Genomic DNA, 22,014 nt, shown 5'->3' on the forward strand with positions numbered 1-22,014 from the left:
TGATCCCGTGCTTTGGACAACGAGCACAAAGTTTCTTGAATCTTTCCCAATATGCGTGAAAAGCTTCTCTCTTGTGCTGCTTGATTCCAATGATTTCCCTCCGTAGGGCGAAAGTTTTCATCTCGGGAAAGTACTTATCCAAAAACAACCTTGCAAGATCTACCCAAGTAGTTACCGTCCCCGGTGGGAGGTCATAAAGCCAGTCTTTGGCTGCATCTTGCACCGCAAAGGGGAATGCCCTAAGCTTAATCTGATCCTCCGTGACATTGTGTGGTTTCATACCCACACATACTACATGGAACTCGGTGAGGAACTTGTGAGGATCTTCGTTCTCCAATCCTCTAAAAGTTGGGAGTAAGTGAATAAGCCCGGATTTTAGTTCAAGGTTTGTGGCAGCTGGATACGTGATACAAAGAGGTTGTTGAGTAACCTCTTGTCTTGACCATTGGCGGAGGGTTTGTTCGGGTGGTGGGTTTGGAGGTGGATTTCCTCCAGGGATGTCTGCCATGGCTTGAGAAGTGGGTGATGTTTCTGTAGGCGAAGTGTTTAGGATATTATGAACAGGTGAAGAAGGTGAAGTGGTATTGTTGGGTGAGGATGGTTGTGATGAGAGTGAGAGACTTTCTGTTTCTGATGTGGATACACTTGAGAGGGGTATGTCCTCCCAAATGTTGATGACCGGGGGAGTAGATGATGAAGAAGTCCCGGAACCCGGTTGCTTCTTACGAAGCTTGGCTTGCTTCCTTAGCTTCTTTGCAGTCTTCTCTATCTCCGAGTCAATTGGCAATGGCGTACCTGTACGAAAAGATCTTGGCATAAAACAATTAGTAACACCGTGTCCCCGGCAACGGCGCCAATTTGTTAGGTGTGTCAAACCCAACAAATAAAGGGGTACGATATACTCCAAAATCATCCCACTATATTGTACTAAAAGGTAGTACAAGGCAAGCAGGGTCGATCCACAGAGACACAGGACAATTGGTCTATACCTATTTGCACAAGGTACTATAGTCACCAATAGTAAAAAGAGAGGGGGGTTTAGAATGTAATGATTAAACAAATAATTAAAAACATAAGCAATCAATTAAGTGCGTGAATTAAATTCAAAATTTGTGAGGACTCCAACCCCATGTATGACAATTTAGCAATGTGACTCCAAGATGACACAATATTCATTCAATTCTATATAAGTTAGTACTTGAAAGTGCTAATAAGCTCTAACACTTCCCATTCACCATATTAATTAACCAAAACAAGCTCTTTGATTAACCCTAACCTTATTAACCTAATCTAAACAAGCTCTTAGGATTAGATTATAAGATTGCATGAAGCTTTATGTGAATGTTCCCAACAACACCCAATACCCCTCATAAGCTCGGGAGTGTAAAAGTGTATGAATAAGATTTACACCAAATTCATTCAATAGAGATTAATTTAATGCTTGTTACTTGTTCAATTTCACAAAACAATTACGGATTTTGTAAAAGAGATAACTTGAATGATCTAACCCTAATTCAAATGGCCAATAAGAATCATAATTAGAATCAAAGATTCGATTGAAGCAAAATCAAATTCATTAAATAGAAATTAAGAACAAATATCATGTCATATGAATGAAGTCACTACCAAGAAGTCAAAACATGAAATTGGAGAAATTAGGGTTCTAGCCACACATGGCTAGAACAAGACCACAAGAATAAAAGATGGAATTAAAGTGCAATTACAACTTACAAATACTAGAAATAATGTTTCCAAATGATTGCTAATCAAACCCTTGCAAAAACCTTTGAAAATCCTCCTCCAATGGTGCTCTGGTATGTTGTGTGTCTCTAAAAATGACCCTTAACCCGTAATATGAAAGATAGGAAAAACTGCCAAAAGTTGGTTTCTGGGTCGAACACGGCCCGTGTTAAAATAGGCTAAACTGACACGGGTCGTGTTCAGCATGGTCAACAGCTCCCATTTTGGTCAAACACGCCCCGTGCCCACTTTTCAGTGTAAATTCAACACGCCCCGTGTACCTCTCTAACTCCAATTCCAAACTTGATTTTTCCAACTTTTTAGTTCTTCGTCGGATCGTCCCGAAATCTCCACCAATGCTTCCCGACACTTCCCAAAGCGCGTTCCAACCTCCGGTTTACCTGAAAAAGATATAAAAGTGTGCAAATAAGGTTGTTCTAGAGACTAAAATGAATATGATAAAATGCAAGGAAAAGGAAGAACAATTGTGCTAAATATATGCATAAAATGGGACTAAAAGGTGTGCAAAAAAGTGCACAAATAGCACCTAACAAAGATTTAAATGACTCCCAAGAAATCAGGAATTTCAAAATCTGGTGAGTTCATCTTCATAACTCAAAATTTATAACCTTTTTGTAAAAATATATTAATACCAATGTTGTTCTGTTTGCTAAAAACATCTGTTGTGAAATCATTATTCGTTATTTGTGTTTTTGATGTTTTTTGATGCTCTTTGAAGTGTGATTTTCATGGTTGTGTTGGACAGAAAATGGTCACATGGGTATTTTAGTCTTTTATTGACTTTTTTTACTTTCGTTATTTGTGTTTTGATGTTCTTGGGTTGTTACTAAAAGTGTACCCAACAACAAGAAATTCATGATCAATATGATTGCTAATGATCAAGAATGTTGATATTGTTTTTGTATTTGAATGTGTGTGTTTTGATGCACATATTACCTTTTTGGTGACAACTTTAATTTTGAATGTTCCAACACTAAATACCACTCTGGTCCTTTTATTTTTACTTTGGATGTCAAATTTTATGTTATTAAATCATTACCTAAATGTTGTTTAGGAATTCTTGGCGTTGACATAACCTTTTTTTTTGCATGTTTCTAATAAGTGTAGTTAATCTTTTTTATTTTTCTTAAAATTCAAACATATTTGTTGTTAATTTTCAATTTTCAAATAGTTCGTTTGACCCATCAAGTAAGAAATAAAAAACGTTGGGCGAAGTATCCACTGTTTGGATGATTCAAGTTAATTGAAATGTGTAAAAATATAAATTCGATTTAAAGTACAGAAAATAACCCTCAAATTTCAATGGTATTCCAATCAAACCCTCATTGATTTTTGCAAATAAGTTGGTAAAGTTTTGGAATAGACGATCTTTCTGTAATTTCATTCTATTGATTTTTGCAAATAAGTTAATATTTTAATGTAAGATATCATTTTTAACGAATGTCATAAAACTACCCCCTCAAAGGTCTAAAGGAGAGCTTTCTTTTTGTTTTTTCAGTTTTGGTCAATAAAAGAAATTGAAGATATTGAAGCTATAAATATAAAATAAATTGAACAAATCGATAATTTTTACCTTTTTGGTCATTTTGGTGATTTTATGTTATTTTTTTGTATTTGTTTTTTGCATATAATAGCATCCTACTTTTGTTTTTTGTTTTTTTTTTTTTTACTTTTGTTTTTTCTGGAGGGCAAAATGGGCAGATGGGTGACATTTTCATGGTTGTCTTGGACAGAAAATCATCTCAGGGGTATTTTAGTCTTTAATTTACTTTTTTGTTTTCTGTTTTGTCTAACAAATAACTTCTTTATCATTACATCATTTAAAAGTACTTTATCTAATTAATCCTAACATAAGGTTAAAAAAAATTAGTGAAATCGATTATTTTGACCTTTATGGTCATTTTGGTGACTTTTTAGTGAAATCACATTACTCAGTTAATTAATAATTTCCTGATTATTGGCTCTCAGTTTTTATATAATTGATTTTTTTTATTTTTTTTTTTTAAATTTTGTTGTTCATCTTTATATATCAAGTAAACTTATTATAGATTATATATGTTATTTTAAAAATCTGAAGGGACATAGAAAATAGAAGTTGTAATTCCATTTTCAAGTGAACAACAAATTGATTGTAATTCCCAAGTCTTTTCAATATTTATTCTCATTTCATTAACTTTTCTATTTTTTTTACACATATCGATACTTCAATTACATTCAAAAAAGACATTGACTCAATCAATTCGGATGTCACTATCAAAGTGAAAGTATTGAAATTATAGACACTCAATTCTAAATTTAATGATAACGAAAAGTACTCCATCGAAATGATTTTCTTTAACACCTTAAGACAACAAAATGCTATTTTCTTTACCTATATGGACATTGTATTTTGCTCCGACAATATTGAGCATCGACAAAACACAAAATATGAGTTTGTCTTCTTTTTTTTTTTTTTTTAATTGTACCTGAAGTGCCTAACACTAGAAATCAAGCAAACTAATATGAAGTAACAATTTTGAAGTGTTTTGTGCTCTTGCTTTTTATTTTAACTTCTAAATTTAGAAACCAAAACCCTAATCTCTTTCTCCTTATCTATCATAACCTTAAATGTAAGGTTCCACGATATATAAAGATCAAATCGATCCAGACGCTAAATGATTATGAAAACCATATCAAAACAATAAAATAGTTTGAATAACACCATTTGCATGCATTTAAAGATCAAAAATAACCCAAAAAGATCCATCTAAAAGTAAATTGGTAGAAATATTGATTGTGGATCATATCAAGAACAACAACGCAATCATGGCCAAAATTCCCATTTTACAAGTGCAAATTGGTTTTGTCAAAACCATAAACAAACTATTCAGTATTTGCGAGGTGGTTTTTGAGTTGGCAGCAATCCAAACCGTTTCTTCAAAAGAACTCTTTGCCTTGAGAACTTATCATCAGGTGAAAACCGAGCTGCAGATAAAAGGAAAAAATAAATGAGGGCAAACTTGTAATAAGTTAAGACTTATCAGGGAAAGCCATTTTCTTTTATTTTCTCTATTAAGTCGTTCTTTAATCATTAAGTAAAAAATAAACACCTATATATGGCTTTCCCTTGTTATGTTATTATGTCCTCATTAAGAACCTGTACATATAATAAATGAAAAACATACCAGGATGAGCAGACTGCGTCGCAAGTCCAAGTGGTGACTCTTTCTGCACACACCAAAAAAAAAAAAAAAAGATCAAGCAATTGCTAAAATAATAAGACCAAAAGCTTCTTCACTCATTTATGGAATTAAGGTGCAGATACGTATTTCAGATCAATGAACAAAGTTAGGAAGCATCATCATGATTACACGATCAGGTTTATTGACAGAATTAACAACAAGGCCTCATGGAAAAGAATCATGGCAACTCCAGAAAAAGGAATAAAGAATGCCAAGAAGACAAATTGTTGTAAACTTTTCAAGTACAAGAATGCCTAAAATGCCTAAAATGGACGAACCTTGGTGGTATAAACTTTGTCACCATTTTCGTTTATGTAAAACTGGAGATACATCGTGATTGAGTATACTGCAAGAACGGCAAAAGCATTATTAGACTCGCATTCACAAAATTACACATGCATTGAGAACATCAGTTATGGATCTGGGGTGGGAAGCAATCAATTTTACCCTCACAAACAAAATAACAGGTATCATTAATCTTAACTTAGCAACAATTTAGGTTTGAAGTTTGAACTTTGCAGACCTAATGGATATAGGTGCCAGTAGATCCAACTAAACGAGAGAACCAATGCACAAAACCTGTTAATTTTTGTTCTGTTTGCCAAATTTACATTGATGGAAATTTTAACAGAACACATCTTTGATTGTTTGTGTATCAACAACAACGTTGAAAAATCGAAGCCTTTTTATCGGAAAGGAGCGAACCAGAAATCAAAAGGATGAATGAATTATATGCGTGAAGAAGAAGGTTTCAGAGAAGGGTGAAAATTGTACCTTGATTAGCAGGAGAAGAACGGCGACTGTCAGATAAAATTCCGATGGTCTACGACGGCGAAGAATACTAGGGTTTATCTCTGGGTTTTAAAGCTTTATATTATCCACTCGCGGCAATGATATTATGAAATTTGAGAGAATGAACCCTGAACTTTGTATTAACTGTATTATTGCTCCTTGTACTTTGGAAAAACTGAAGGATCTTGTGTTTCCATTTCTTATATTGGATTTAGTCTCAGGCTCTCAGCTCTTTATTTTGACAATTACACTTTTGTAACTCACTATTTTAAACAAATTAAATCTCTTTTGGATTTGGGATCATATTTTACGTATTTTAACTTTTAAAATCTTACAGATTTACATCAAATGATTTTATAAGATTTTTAAAAAACTACTCATGCAATGGGTGTTTCAATCGATATCATTCATGTAAAAAAATATTTGTCTAACGTGATCATTGATGTAAGGGAAAAAAGTCGAAATACTTCAATTATCTATACCATTGTCCAAATTAGCATGAGGTATCTCCCAAATAAATTACCTTCTCAGACAAATAATCAAGACTTTCAACACGTTGCCAGATGATCATAAATTCTTGATTGGAAACGTTGTGATCTTCCCAAACAAGGCCCAAGCGGGAGGAATGAGACGCATCACTCCATTATTATTGAAGACATTATTAAAAGACACATGTCCTTTCGCTGTGGAAGGGTTGTAATTTATTTTATTTGTAATGTCTTTTATTTGTCGTTATCGGTCGAGTATATGTCATGTGTCAATAGGTTACGTCATGTATCAATATGTAAAGTGTCATATATAAAATGTAACGTGAGATGTAACATAAAGTTTCTACTCCTACATAGTATAGGTGGCTATATTGTAAATATATTTGTCGTCTTGAATCATGTAATCTGCTCTTTTAGAGCCTATAAATAGGATCTTTGCCCGTATAGAATACACATGATATATACTCTACCGATAACGACAAATAAAAGATATTACAAATAAAATAAATTACAATTCCTTCCACAACGAAAGGGCACAATGGGAGGCCTAACGTGTGAATTTGCTATATATTATTTATAATATCAATATATTTTAATTTTTAATAAAATTTTGTTTGGATATATATATATATATATATATATATATATATATATATATATATATATATATATATATATATATATATATATTAAACATAAGATGGTTTAATAATGTACATCCAAAATGTTGGCAAATGAAGTAATTTGCATATGTCCTGTCATTTGATGAAACAAATAAATTTATTGAAGCATCTTATCAACGTTGTAGTAGTTTAATTCAACACTGTTAAAAACCATTTATAAAGTTATTAGTTTAAAATAATAGAATATTAGTTTTGGTACCTATACAACTTGAACAAGATGTTGATTAACTACCCTAAAACATAGTATAACTGTCATTACTTGTCCTTTTAAAAGTTAATGCTTCTTTTTTATTCTATATATCAAATCAAGCAGCAGCATATAACCAGATACTATCTATCTCTATGATGTCAAACTGATGGTAACTGATTGACCTACAACTTTCAACAAAAAAAAAAATGGTTAAAAGATTTACAATCTAACTAACGAGCATCCACTTAGTTAGCTTCTGATAATCTTGAACGTATCGACTCTGGGCTTGATATCTTGTTAACACTGCATATGAAGTAACGTTTGTTAACTTTAGGAATGATTTAAAAACAAGCAATTGAAATGAGCATCATTTTTCTTGGGTCTTACCAGTAGAGAAGATCACCACTTGACGCAATTTTCTGATGAATCCATTCAGGAGCTAGTTCTTGCAACAATCTGAGTTGTTCTTCAACTTCTCCTGTAGGTAAAATCAGAATTAGAATTGGGCTTTCATGAAAGATAGAAATGTATATCTATGTATACCATGATCATGAATCAAGACTTACTTCTATCAACAATTTCCAAACGGCATGAGATTATTGTGTGCATGAGCTCCTCTTTTGTTATGACTGATCGTTTTTGAAAGATAAACAAAAGAGAGTCAAAAAGCTTGGGTAACCCTGCAATCATTTGTTTCCTCCATTTAGCATGTGAGATTGCTGGATCATTCTCCTCTTTTGCTTTCCGCTCTTTTTCTTTAATCTGAAAAGATATATAGCAACAAGTTATTATTCAATTCTTCAAATACCAAAAAACATCCATAAATTTGAAGAAACCAAATGAACAAAGTAACATAAACCTACAGATGCAAACAGATCTCCTGAAAGAATATCATCATCATCATCAGAAGAAGAAGAAGATGCAATTTTGACAGAAGGCATTCTATTCTTCACAGGAGTGTCAAACAATCTTCTAACACCTGAACGTCTAGTTAACTTGTTGGACACTGATTTGGTAGGAGACATGATTGAATCTTCTTCATCAGGAGTAACTAAACTCCTTACTGGCATTCGTACTGCTAGTGCAGGTGTAGCGCTCATTGGAGTAGAAAAAAGCTTGGCAGCAGTTCCATCAATGGAAGAAAGATTTCCATTCTTTGAAAAGCTCTTAATTGGAGTTTCAGGTAAGTTTGAAGGCTTTTGAACTGGAGATGGAGCAATGGATACACATGCTGCTTTGGTGGAGCTATGGTCAGAAACCTGTTTTGAGAAGCGTCTCTTGAAAGATTGAGGGATATGAGATGCTACCAATGGCTGATGTTGAGAGACTGTATCCTGAACTGAGCCCAAATTGGGATTTTTCATTGCATTTGAAGATAGCACACAGCTCGATTGATTGAATGGTTCAGGTAACATCTCTTCTGGAACTTCATCTCCCTAAATGAAAAGAAGCATTACTAATCACACGATGATGCATAAAAAACCTAATTCAGAGTGAAATAGTAAGATGCAACAAATATCAATACCTCGGGATTGGATTTATAGTAGCTCACAAGACTGGATCGAAACAATTTCGTCATCAGTATGTTCTTGCTCTCCGAGTTTAGCTTTTCATCATCCTGAATAATGTTGAAATTCAAAGTCACGTCAAGTTCTGGTTTCATGCAACTGGTTCGTTCATCGCGGACAAGAATCTTCTTTATCTCAATCCCCTCAGGCAAAATAAACTTGAGCTGAGCTAGATGACTATAGGTGAACCTCCTGTACAATCAAATATGGCAGAAAAACAAATTAGAAAACCCGCCCCCAATACCATCTAACAAATTAAGCGTTTTGAATGAATGAATTCGTATACCTGTCTGTTAAGCTCTCCACCGCACGGCTAATGCTTGTAAACGTCGACATAGATCCTTTCAATCCAAGAATTCGAATAGAAGATTGCAGGCTATTAAAGAATTCATCCAATATTTCGTACCTAAACACAAGTAATATTCGAATATCATCAGCATTTTATTCAAATAGAGTAGACACATTTCGATAGAGAAAAGTATAAGAAACGGGGAAACGATTTGTACCTTTTTGGAAGGGCTTTGGGGGTCTTTGGCTTCATGATTAGGGTTTTGATTGGGGTAACGGAGGATGTTAACGGGTCGGAGGAAACAGAAGGTTTCAGATCTGACTTTCGGAGGTGCTTGGCCGCTTCCCTAACTTGACTCACTGATCGCAATGCTTGGCGGCGGGTGAGAGATCTTCGAGGCGGTTGTGTGGGCGTTGCAGGAGTTTTGGTGCTCAACGGCATCTGATCTGGTGCTCCATCTGCTTCGTCGGCGGAATGTTGTTTGCCGACGGAGGATCGGAGGACCTTCTTCGATTTGAACGAATCGAACAGTGTAGAAGAAGCTCCGATGGAATCCATTTGAACAGAGAGTGTATTTGTGTGTGTTGTTATGAGAAATGCGGTGAAGATGGAGATAGTGGAGATCGTTAGCAAAGTAATAGGTTTTCTTTTGGCGCGAATGATTATATGGAAGCTGATCAACAAGACAGCGTTCGCGCGAAAATCATACGTGGACGCGGGAGGGGAGGCATCTGTAGTTCCTTATGTTTATTTTTACACCCTCAACTTTACAGTTTTGAAATCTTAAATCCAAAAATTAAAATTTCGTTTACTTATGTCCAAAAGTTCTCTTATTATTAGTTTTCATTGCTATAACAAAATCAGCTTTTCACCCATCAACTCTTAACTATTTTATTATTTAGAGCACTAATTAAATTGATGTTTCTTTATTTGCTTCCAAAAATAATCAGTTTTCATTTTATATGCTAAAATTGAATTATACTTTGATTTCTAATTTTGATTGGCTAAAAATTTTCAAATACAGATTTTGTTAAATTAGGTTTAAAATTATCTTGTTTTATATGCTAATCTTATCAACAACCGATATATCAAGTAAGCATGAAATTTTATCGTGCTTTAAGATAAATTTATCAACAAAATAAATAAAATTGCATTAATAGATAAACAAAATGAAAATACCGGACTATATTCTTTTTGATGATTCTTGTATCAATAACGAATTCTCAAAATGTTTGAGCCTTTTCTCTTCAAAGTTTTGACAGTTCTATCACGGTCACTCTAAATAGTTTTGGTTGTGTGAATGAAGACGCCTACAAAAATATTAGACAAACAATCAATAAACATAATTTTATTAGGGTTTCAAATGTATAGAAAACATATATTCATACATTGTTATATACTCTTAAATTACGACCGTTGTTGTAGTTCAAATTCTGATTGGGTATAATATTTAATAATTAGCCGTTAGTCCATTTATGATAACCTTTAACTTATAGCCCATTGGGCCAAGATACATGCATTTGACTATAGAGGATTACGAAACAACACAAATTAATTATCATTCTTACGTCTTCGCCTTAGTTGTTAAATCAAAGTCTAGAGCGAGAATGTGTTAGATGAAAAAAAAAAAAAAAAAGGTTAAAATGCTTCTTCGATTGAAATAAAAATACGGCAAAAAGAGAGTTATTGTTATAAAAACACTACATGCTTTATGAAATATTATTAAATCATAAATCATAAAAGTTTTACATAAACGTAGCGGGTAAACGAGGAGCAATCTGTGTTGCAACCTCTTTTTGGATGACAAATTAATTCTTTTAAAATGGCATTCATATATATGGGGGTCACAAAGATTACTATGCATGACTCGCGTGACTCTATTGATGGGCTCTACAACATTTGGCGCAAAAAAAAAAAAAAAAAAAAAAAAAAGCGAAAGTATCAAATGTAAAAGGTATAACGTGTATTGATTTTTCATACACATTTTCTCCGTATTTTGCCAATTTGCATGAGACAGTTTTTAAAGCAACTAGCCCCACATTGAAAACTTCACTTTCCGAGCCCACAAGAAAGGAAACCCTTGTTACATCCATACATACGTGTTTCCCTCCAGCCCAACAAAAAACTAAAACATCAATTGGTCTGAGTGTTGATATTCCTTCGAACGGATCTGTAACACCCATAAAATTCATGAAAATTTTAAACTTTTAAAACTAACCCACAGATTATTATTTTTTATAATTTGGTTTTCAAAACATGTTTAATATCAGAGTTTTCTCAAAATCATAAATCAAAACACAAGGATGTGCACGATCACGCATCCCCACGAGCATCTGAGGTATCTGAAACATAACCCAAAACTATTAGCCCAAAGCTTAGTGAGTTCCCCCAAAGTACCAACATAACACATAATCATACTAATAACAACAAAAAACATGCATACGGAGCCTTCAGTCTGATTGGAATGCCTCATTAGCCTACAATCTATCTTGTACGTTCACGGAACCTTCAGCATGACCGGTACGCCTTACCACCTATCTGGAACGTTCTCTAGGTGTTCGGCCTAACTGGTACGCACCACTAGCCTACAGTCTATCCGAGACGCCCTGGGTCTCTTGGCCTTGATCACATAGCAAGACCGCCTCAACCTAACTTACCATCACATGTCAACTTATACCATATCAGACCCTAGCTAGTATATACAGACAATTATATAGATCTAACATATCACTAAGCATAACATCATCCTATATATCAGGATACAAATCTAACAAATCACCATAACATACAAGCATGCGATAAACCAGGACAAAAATCCAAAGGAGTCGGCCTTGGTGCCTTCGACCCAAAATTACAGTGAGGAAAACTCACCTCGTAAACTAAACAGAACTGATGAGGTTTGACTCCAAAACTCAGCTCTCTAACCAATACTTGTTTCCACCAAGTGACCAATTCCATCAAAATCCCAAATACCCAAAATACCCTCAAGGTTAAACTTGGTTAAAGTCAAAGTCAACCGATAAACCCACTAAGTCAACTAAGTCAACCCAGTCGGATCAACTCAACAAGGCTGACCCATGCGAGTACGCAGGGGGTACTATGGAGTTACTCTTAGCGAACGTGAAGCCTTGCAAAAGACCACCATCGGGGTTGTAGACTGAGTACACGGGGTGTACTCCCATGTATGCAGGGCGTACCCTCGCAACCTCCAAACTCCATTTAGTGCTTAATGGCTTAAGCACTTAAGCCTGTATTTCAGATCCATGACCAAAACACACCATAGAGTCATAAAGTTTCCAACTTTATGACTTTACATGCCTAGTAAGAGCTTAACACAAGGTCTTAATGTAACACCCGATCCCTGGTATGCTTCCTTTCAAGTATTTCTTACGTTTTTCTTTGGGAATCGACGAGTTGGTGGCCTAACTCGTCGAGTAGAGTTATGATCCAATGGGAGTTTAAATGACCTACTCGACGAGTTGGGAGACTGACTCGGCGAGTAGGTGTTGTTTGGGTGAAACCCTAACTTTGAGGGTTTGTGCCCTACTTAAACAACTTATCTCAGCTTCCACAGTCCCTATTACTCCCATAAAGCATTATCTCGAAACCCTAGCCTTGTGTGAGTGTCCTAAGGCCATTTTGGTGCATTTTGGTAGATTGTGAGGCTTGAAAAGGAGGAAGGAAGGTTGAGAGTTCGATTTTGGGCTTGGAGATCCAGAAACTTTGTTCCATTTCCAGCTCATTCAAGGTAAAATGCCCCTGTCTTAGCCTTCCATGTGTTTATTCATCCTTATGGCTTGGATTTTGAGTATCTTTATGGCTTTCTAAGCCATTTTCGAATTTGTGAAGGGTTATATGGAGTTTTGACTTCGGATCTGGGTCATTGGAGGGGTCTCATGGCATAAAGGTGCCAATTTTATGGTCATGAGATCCCCATGCACTTTGAAGAACATCTTTCATGGCCTTTTTAGCCAAATACCCCTTGCATGTACACCAAGCTTGAAGCTTTACTTGTAAAATGGACATTAGGAGGCCAAATCTTTGGTTTTTATGTGTTAAGACCCATTTAAATCGAATGTATAGTAATGATCAAGGATGGACTCGGCGAGTTGTTCTTGGGACTCGACGAGTCGAGGTGTAATGACCACCAAATCCTTTATGTCGATGGACCATATGATAGTGTGGAAGGTTCCTCAGTTGTTTAGGCTCATAAGGGACCTGGGAATCATAGGACTCGACGAGTGTTCGAGCAAACTCGGTGAGTCCAAGGCAATCCCCCAATCCTTGAAGATGAGCTCGACGAGATGTTCATATAACTCGGCGAGTCATAGACTAGTCGCATTCATATGCTGAAGATGAACTCGAAGAGTTCACGGAAGAATTAGTCGAGTCGGTTGAAGATTGACTGAAGTGTTGTTGAAGGTGGACTCGTCGAGCTCTTGCTAGACTCGACGAGTGGGGACGAGTTTGTAGTATTATGTGGACGAATGGACTCGGCGAGTTTGCGGACCAACTCTGCAAGTCTGGTCAACCAAAGAGTTGACTTGACCATGGTTTGACTTTGACTTTGACTTGGATTCAATTTGACCCTTGTAGGGGTTGTGAGTACAAGTTAATAACTTAGCAGGGTTTTCGTGTAGGGATTGAGGAGTCGAGGAGAGCCGACTTTCACACCGAGGACAGTACAGACACTACACGACATCGATGTGAGTTACATTCCAGTAAGGGTGGGTCTAAGGCCACAATGTCGACCCACCAACAAGAGTGATTGATAGATAATTGTATTTGTGATAATTATCTTGGTATGCTTATGTGATATGCCTATGAGACATGATTATGTGATGTGTTATATAAGTTAGAGGTAGTAGCAGGGAGTAGTTTTTCCCTGACTCGGTCGTTAGGACCGAAGGGTAGGTCAGTACCCCAGATATGTCTGGTCGTATGATTATATTTGTTTTTGTATGATAGAGGTAGGGGATAAATAGTCCCTATTGCTGATTGAGATAGACCTAAGGGTATTCGGCACCCCAGAACGACCCGACATGGGTAGGTCAGCACCCCACAATGGCTTGACATGGGTAGGTCAGCACTCCAAAATAGCTTGACATGGGTAGGTTGGGCACCCCATAATTGTATGGCAGTATGCATGATATGTGATTGTATGGTATGCGGTATGATGGGGGAACTCACTAAACTTCGTGCTTACAATTTCAGTTTTAGTTTCAGGTACCTCTTCGTTTAAGGAGAAAGAGTCGTCGGTGTAGCAACGCATCACACACACACGCATATGGTTTCCGCGTGGAGTTTTCTGGGATTGTACTCTGATTTTCATTACTTTGATGCATTGGAATTTCAATCACGTTGTTATGTTTTTATTTATAAATTGTTATGACATTAACAATGTTTGGTAAACTATTTTATGAATATATATTAATTAAAAATAAAAAATTTGGCCTCAAAATTTGGGATGTTACATTTAATCCATTAAGACCTCATATAATATATATACATGGAGCAAATCTAACCAAAGGGACTTCATTTTTATTGCCAAGGACCCTTCCAAGGGTCTGAAAGGATAACTCAAAATAACAAGGACAAACCATACACAAGATGGGGCCTTTGGGACAAGAAAAGCAACATAAAACACCCAAAATGGGATCTAACAACCAAGACGCCAGGTATAGACTTTATACCTTCTGGAGCTTCTCAAGAAGGCAAAGATCCCGGATCCACAAGCTTGCTTCCACTTCAAGGATCCTTGATGCAACTTCTTACTCCTTCAACACACCAAAAACATTCTCTTAAGCTCAAAACACACACTAGGAGGGCAAGGGTTTGCAAAAATTGATCGATCTAAAATTCGATTTCTGGGCTGCCTACTGTTATGTCAAATATTTGAAGAATTATAACTTCCTCTAACAAGTTCTGATTTGGGCGTTCTCTATATGCATGCTCTCGGTTTAACGTCAACTACGAATTTCGTTTAGTTTACTAAGGCTAAAATTAGTTTATAAAAAATTCACTTTTTATGATTATCGGCGTCGTGCCGGTTTAGTCGCGAATAGGGATGTCAAAAAGCCCCGTGGGACCCTGTTCCCGTGGGGGTCCCATCCCGTTTGGGGGATTTTTTAAAAAAAAATCAGGGTCGAGGACAGGGGCGGGGGCAAGGTTAACCCCCGTTTTAATTTCGGGGGCGGGGGCGGGGTATTCAATCCCATCCCGAAATCCCCATGGGGACCCAGTTAATAAATTACACATATATTTACATATATTAATTATATAAATATAATAAATTATAACATGATTTTGAGCTTCCAAAATTCATCAAAAAACATGTTTTTAAGTTGTTAGTATAATTTTTTAAAATGCCGTAACTTTTTTATTTTTAACATATAAAATTTTGTTATAAATAATTATTTGTTACCTAAAAGTAGCTTATTTTAGCCTAAATAACAACTTCTTTTAGCCCAAAAAAAAGTAGCCCAAAATCAATCGGGGGTGGGGGCGGGGGTAATAAAGGGGATTCGGGGGCGGGGGGACGGGGAAATTTCGGGGGCGGGGGCGGGAGATGCACTCCCCGCCCCGTTTGCTCCCGCTGACATCCCTAGTCGAGAAACTTCGACGTGTCATAACTTTTTCGTTATAAGTCGGATTTCAGCATTTCTTATATCTCTGGAATGTTTGTTACGACTACTTCAACTTTATTTAAAGATATTGGGTGAAATATTCATTCTATTTTTGACGGATATTTTTAATATTATTTTATTATATCGTTATAAGCACGTATATTGCATATAAATCACATAATACTCAAATAATTATTCTTCATTACTTCAAAATAAGCTACAATTATTGACCCTAACTATTAAATCATTATAATAATGTTTAGCCTAAAAACACGGACGATTACACTATTAGTAGTCCTAAATATCACATACAGCACAACAATGTAAACAACTATGGTTATCAGCAACCATGAGGCCATCAACAGTCCTATGGGCACATAACAACCTTGTGGGTTATCAACAACCCTGCGGACTATCAGTAGTCACGGAGTAATTGGTAACCTTGTGGGTTATCAATAACTTCTTCGTTATAAGTCGGATTTCAACATTTCTTATATCTCTGGAATGTTTGTTACGACTACTTCAACTTTATTTAAAGATAATGGGTGAAATCTTCATTCTATTTTTGATAGATATTTTTATTATTATTATTTTATTATATCATTATAAGCATGTATATTGCATATAAATCGCATAATACTCAAATAATTATTCTTCATTGCTTCAAAATAAGCTACAATTGTTGACCCTAACTATTAAATCATTATAATAATGCTTAGCCTATAAACACAGATGTTATGTGCAATTTGTGCACCTTTTTGCACACCTTTTAGTCCCATTTCATGCATCTATTTAGCATAATTGTCCTTCATTTGTCTTGCATTTCATCATATTTCATGTTAGTCTCTAGAACAACCTTATTTGCACATTTTTATGTCTTTTTCAGGTAAACCGGAGGTTGGAACACGCTCTGGGAGGTGCCGGGAACCATTAGTAAAGATTTGGGGATGATCGGGCGAAGAACGAAAAAGTTGAAAAAATCAAGTTTGGATTCAGAGTCAGAGGGGTACACGGGCTGTGTTGGATTTACACTGCAAAATCAACACGTGTCGTGTTGACCAAAATGGGAGCTGTTGACCATGCTGAACACGGGCCATGTCAGTTTTACTCTATGTCCAACACGGGCCGTGTTCGACCCAGAAACCAACTTTTGGCAGTTTTTCCTATCTTTCATATTACGAGTTAAGCATCATTTTTACACACAGACAACATATTAGAGCACATTTTTGTGAGGGGATTTCAAAGGTTTTTGCAAGGGTTTGATCAATAATCATTTGGAAACATTATTTCTCGTATTTGTAAGTTGTAATTGCACATCACTTTCATCTTTTAGACTTGTGATCTTGTTCTAGCCATGTATGGCCAGAACCCTAGTTTCTCCAATTTCATGTTTTTGACTTCTTGGTAGTGACTTCAATCATATGACATGATGTTTGTTTTCAATTTTTATCTAATGAATTTGATTTTGCGTTAATCAAATGTTTGATTGTAATTGTGATTCTTATTGGCCATTTGAATTAGAGTTAGGTCATTCAAGTTATCTCTTTTACAAAATCCGTAATTGTTTTGTGGAATTGAACAAGTAACAAGCATTAAATTGATCTCTATTGAATGAATTTAGTGTAAATATTATTCATAAACTTTTACACTCTCGAGCTTGTGAGGAATATTGGGTGTTGTTGGGAACATTCACATAAAGCTTCATGTAATCTTTTAATCTAATTCCAATATCTTGTTTAGATTAGGTTAGTAAGGTTAGGGTTAATCAAAGAGCTTGTTTTGGTTAATTAATGTGGTGAATGGAAAGTGTTAGAGCTTATTAACAATTTCAAGTACCAACTTAGATAGAACTGAACGAATATTGTGTCATCTCTGAGTCACATTGCTAAGTTGTCATACAAGAAATTGGAGTACGTATAAAATATGAATTTAATTCACTCATTTAGCTGACTACGTGTGTTTTTGATTTGTTTGTTTAGTCATTGCACTCTAAACCCCCCCTTTTTTCTGTTGGTGACCATAGTACATTACGCAAAAAGGTATAGACTAATTATCTTGTGTCTCTGTGGATCGACCCTACTTGCCTTGTACTACCTTTTAGTGCAATATAGTGGGATTCTTTTGGAGTATACCGTACCCCCTTTATTTGTTGGGTTTGAAATGCCTAACAACGGACGATTACACTATCAGCAGTCCTAAATATCACATACACACAACAATATAAACAACTATGGTTATCAGCAACCATGGGGCCATCAGCAGTCCTATGGGCATATAACAACCTTGTGGGTTATCAAAAACCTTGCGGACTATCAGTAGTCACAGAGTAATCAGTAATCTCAATGGTACATATAATAACAATCAAAAAATAAGACTCAACGAGTTTAGCATGCACACCATTATGCCATAAATAATACAATGAGGATATCTGAATGACGAGTTGGAATCCACTACTCAAAGTCCCACATAATCATCAATACAAACCTCCTAAATCAATCACAAGGTAAACCTCAAACTATAACTCAACACCTCTCTACGTTTGACCAAAATTCAAACTTGTCAAAAAGTTAATGGTCAACGGTCAGCCACCACGTTGTGGCTAACCACTGACCGCGCCATGGCAGCCACGCTATGAAACAGTCATGGTGAAACTCGATAACACATCATGGCGAGCAACATGTTACACCGTAGGAACTGTTCCCACCAGCTTAACGAGTTAAACACTTAACCCTTAAGCCCAAGCTTCCAAATATAAGATATGTTACCTAATAGCTTCATAATGGATAAAGTTTCCAACTTTATCCATTAAGATGGTCCAAACAACCAAGAATATAAACTTTAAGACTCAAAGGGATCAAGAATGCATCTTTCCCAACTTACTCCATTAATTCTAAGTCTCCAACCTTCAGATCTGAATCAACATGAATTTTAGATGGATAAAGTTTCCAACTCTATCCATAATGATGCCATAAACTTTCAAGATCTAAAATTTAATACACCAAAATGACCTAAAGGACCAACATAAGTTGTGTGGCTTAAAGGGAAGACAAAAGATCATAACTTTTCTAGTCCATGAGATCCAAGAAGCATTCCAAACTAATCAAAAGATGTTGGAGTCCACTCAACTCCAAAATCACCCATAAAATGGACCAAAAGTGTCAAAAACCACCAATAACATGATCTAAAGAACTAAAGAGCAAGGTATGAACTTTATACTCACATAATATAGAAATGGAGTGACTTTGATAGATCCAAGCTTGAAACAACCTTACGTGCAACTAAAAGAAATATATTGATCTTCAAGATTTATCAAATTACAACTAAAAGCACCTAAAAGAGGTTCAAGGAGAGAGAAGGAGCTCAAATCATGAAGAGGGAGGCTAGGGTTGCTCTCAAGGAGTTCTAGATGTGATGGAGGCTAAAAAATCCCCTAAAACATGAATCCTTACCTTTAAAATATTGAAAACCTAAAAAATCATGGGTTTGGGCTTGCCCAACGTCCGCTCCGTGGAAAACAGTTCTCCACTTCGTGGTGATTACCACGCCATGGAAAACAATTCTCCACTTCGTGGAGACGGGTTCTCACTCAAGTCAATTACAGCTTCAAATAGTCATAACGTCTTTTTTTTCAACTCCGTTTTCGACGATCTTTATATGGACACAAAGGTATTGACAATCCCCACAATTCTATCAACTTGCTTTTGACTAGAAAACATATCGAACTAAAATCATTAAATCGTGCAAGAAGTCTGAAATATCACTTTCCCATTTTACCCATTTGGCTATAAAACACAATTAAAGAGCTTAAATCACTTAACCAACATTATCAATATCCGATAGGGTCTAAACTCTCATTCGAAGCCCAAAACCTTACTTGATCACATTATGACATGAAATCCCAAAATAAGAAACGTCCTGAAACTGGATGTTACAAAAGGACCCCCACAAACCACAATGTTCACAATCGACCCACATAACTATTTATCAAAGAATAAAGCCGTCTCATCCATGTGAACATGTTCGCATATCCTCAAGCCAAAGAAAAGTTTGGCAATGTCCATGCAAGATCGGAGCAAAAGAAGCTCACTCTGGGAGTCGTGTAACTATGGAAGAAGGAGCATCAAATCAACAACGTTGACAACTCTCTTCATGACTAACCCGCTAATGAAACACGCATCTCTACCAACAGCTCTCCCAAGAAGCTTTACATCCAATAACGATCGCCCAATATCAATAAGGAATAAACTCACACGAAGCTTCCTACCATCACATGACGGCAAAAAAAGCTCGGTTTTCTTGATATTCAGTTCAAAGCCTAATCATGAGCCTATCACCCTAATGATGTCCAATACTCTGGGCACATTTTCTAAATCTTCAATGACAGACTCATCATCAAGATACCAAACATGAAAAAAAAAGTTTGCAATTGTCTCTAATATGATGAGCAAGTGGATGCAATACAAGAACAAAAAAAAAGTGGTCCCAAAGGGTCGCATTGTTGAACTCCAATAGTGGACCAAATATATTTATCTCCCAAATACAACATTGTTGTCTGTCCATTTAAGAGTTTGACCCACAAAAAAATGGAAGGTCACCTTATCCTGATCCCATTAAATAAGACAAATCTGTCCACCATATTAAAAGGATTCGAGAAATCCACAGTAAGCAATGCAAGAGACCCTTATAATGACATTCACTCAACATCATGTTGACACTAAGAAAAACAACCTTAGCATGACACACCAACTCCAAATTGAAAATCATTAAGGTATTGTTTTTGTTTGTTTGTTTTTTTTTTTTTGTTTTTTTTTGTTTTTGTTTTTTTTTTTTTGTTTTTTTTTTTTTTGTTTTTTTTTTTTTTTTGTTTTTTTTTTTTTTGTTTTTTTTTTTTTTTGTTTTTTTTTTTTGTTTTTTTTTTGTTTTTGTTTTTTTTTTTGTTTTTTTTTTTTTTTTTCTGAATGGTTCCTTTTACTAGTTTTTGTGCTTTATAGACCATTGAAGTCAAGAAATGTATGTCCTTCTAAACATTTTTTTGTAGTGCCAAAGGTATCCCTCTTGGAAGTAAATATTTAACTTGAATATATTGTTTGATCATTATTTAATGCTTGCCAAAATAGTAGATGTGAGGTTCATTTTTGACGCATCAACAATTATGATCACACAATCATAATTTTTTTAAGACCCAACAAGGACAATTAAAATGTTATAACAAACTGAATTCAAAGGTTTATTGGACTTTTCCTTCTTTTAATGTTTTCATGGGATGATAACACATTTAAAACCATTTACAAACTTAGTACTTGTATATTATTCATAATTGTTTTATTCTTCGAGTCATCATGATTCATATGTAAAACAAACAAAAACCAATATTCTACGAGTTTTTGAAAGATAACGTATAAATTATGTTTCATGACATACATGTGAAAAATAAAACATACTTAAGACGCATATTTATTTTTATAATGCAAATTAGTGAATTACAATTTGCGTTAAGGGATTTGAGAATTAGTGAATGACTATTTATTTGCTGAAAATTATTGTAAATAACATATTTTCTTCAAATTTAATTATTTGTTGTATAAGTTAATTTTGTTTCTAATAAAATTTATGTCATATTAGAAGTATATTTTGGACTAAAAAAATACATGAGAATTGTAGTGTTTTGTACACATGAGAGCAAATTTCAAATTTTACATTTATGAAGTATGAAATAACAAATTTTAGACTTGATGATAAACACAGTAATGCAAAAATTAAAGTCATTTTCTTTAATTATAAAGTAATTATAAGAAATGATGTTACCATTTTATAATTATCCCATATAACAATATGACTTATTACATTCACCGTATTTTAAGTTGTTCTTATTTTAAGAGCTTCCTATCTCACATGTCGTAAACATGGTAATTAAGGTGGTCGGTATGCTCTACATATGAACGGACGGGAGCATGTTTTGTTGTAGTACTTCTTGGAACACCATTCTTGATGTTCCGATACCGAGGCTTTTGCCTCATTAGGACAACATGTATCCCTATGATCCTTGGTTCACTTGCATTACATAGCTTGTACATTATGTTTTGTTACTTCTGCATCTTGCTTTGGTTGTGATGCTAGCGTAGTAAAAAAAAAGTATGTTAGGGTTAGGAAGGAAAGGAATTGTGCATATGGAGAAGCCTTGTAACTAGGGGTGGTAAATTTGGTCATTGTGTCATGTTTTTATTGTGTCATTTTTTTTTTAATTAACACGAAAATGAACTGATTAAAAAACATCAAACGCGACATGACATGACAAATATAACATAAAATAAAAATTAATTTATTTAATTAATACTTAATCATTCATAACACGACAAACACGAAAAATACGACAGACAAATATTAAATCATGTCAAT

At 35.1% G+C, this 22,014-nt stretch overlaps 2 protein-coding genes across 2 annotated transcripts; both read right to left on the minus strand.

Moving 5' to 3' along the window:
- Positions 1–4,450: 4,450 nt before the first annotated feature.
- On the minus strand, positions 4,451–5,885 carry LOC145016587 (H/ACA ribonucleoprotein complex subunit 3-like protein). Its single transcript, XM_078974855.1, has 4 exons — positions 5,757–5,885; positions 5,261–5,328; positions 4,926–4,968; positions 4,451–4,725 (listed from the first exon to the last, which is right to left on the minus strand). The coding sequence occupies exons 2-4, from the start codon at positions 5,312–5,314 to the stop codon at positions 4,628–4,630; spliced, it is 195 nt and encodes a 64-aa protein (XP_078830981.1). The 5' UTR covers positions 5,315–5,328; positions 5,757–5,885; the 3' UTR covers positions 4,451–4,627.
- Positions 5,886–7,210: 1,325 nt separating this feature from the next.
- LOC145015862 (CDT1-like protein a, chloroplastic) lies at positions 7,211–9,643 on the minus strand. The gene is made up of 7 exons (XM_078974335.1): positions 9,210–9,643; positions 8,990–9,109; positions 8,661–8,895; positions 7,999–8,571; positions 7,702–7,897; positions 7,523–7,613; positions 7,211–7,438 (listed from the first exon to the last, which is right to left on the minus strand). The coding sequence occupies exons 1-7, from the start codon at positions 9,548–9,550 to the stop codon at positions 7,381–7,383; spliced, it is 1,614 nt and encodes a 537-aa protein (XP_078830461.1). The 5' UTR covers positions 9,551–9,643; the 3' UTR covers positions 7,211–7,380.
- Between the last annotated feature and the right edge of the window lie 12,371 nt (positions 9,644–22,014).

The sequence above is a fragment of the Lactuca saligna genome, chromosome 9 (genome assembly GCF_052625555.1).
Source record: "Lactuca saligna cultivar CGN05327 chromosome 9, ASM5262555v1, whole genome shotgun sequence".
In the NCBI taxonomy this organism is placed as follows: Eukaryota; Viridiplantae; Streptophyta; class Magnoliopsida; order Asterales; family Asteraceae; genus Lactuca; species Lactuca saligna.

Coding starts and splice junctions, on each gene's coding strand:
- LOC145016587 (XM_078974855.1), bottom strand. CDS start 5,314: ATGTATCTCCAGTTTTACATAAACGAAAATGGTGACAAAGTTTATACC. Junction 4,969..5,260: donor ACAAAGTTTATACCACCAAG/GTTCGTCCATTT, acceptor TGGTGTGTGCAG/AAAGAGTCACCACTTGGACT. Junction 4,726..4,925: donor GACGCAGTCTGCTCATCCTG/GTATGTTTTTCA, acceptor TTTTATCTGCAG/CTCGGTTTTCACCTGATGAT.
- LOC145015862 (XM_078974335.1), bottom strand. CDS start 9,550: ATGGATTCCATCGGAGCTTCTTCTACACTGTTCGATTCGTTCAAATCG. Junction 8,896..8,989: donor GTGGAGAGCTTAACAGACAG/GTATACGAATTC, acceptor TTGATTGTACAG/GAGGTTCACCTATAGTCATC. Junction 8,572..8,660: donor ACTATAAATCCAATCCCGAG/GTATTGATATTT, acceptor CTTTTCATTTAG/GGAGATGAAGTTCCAGAAGA.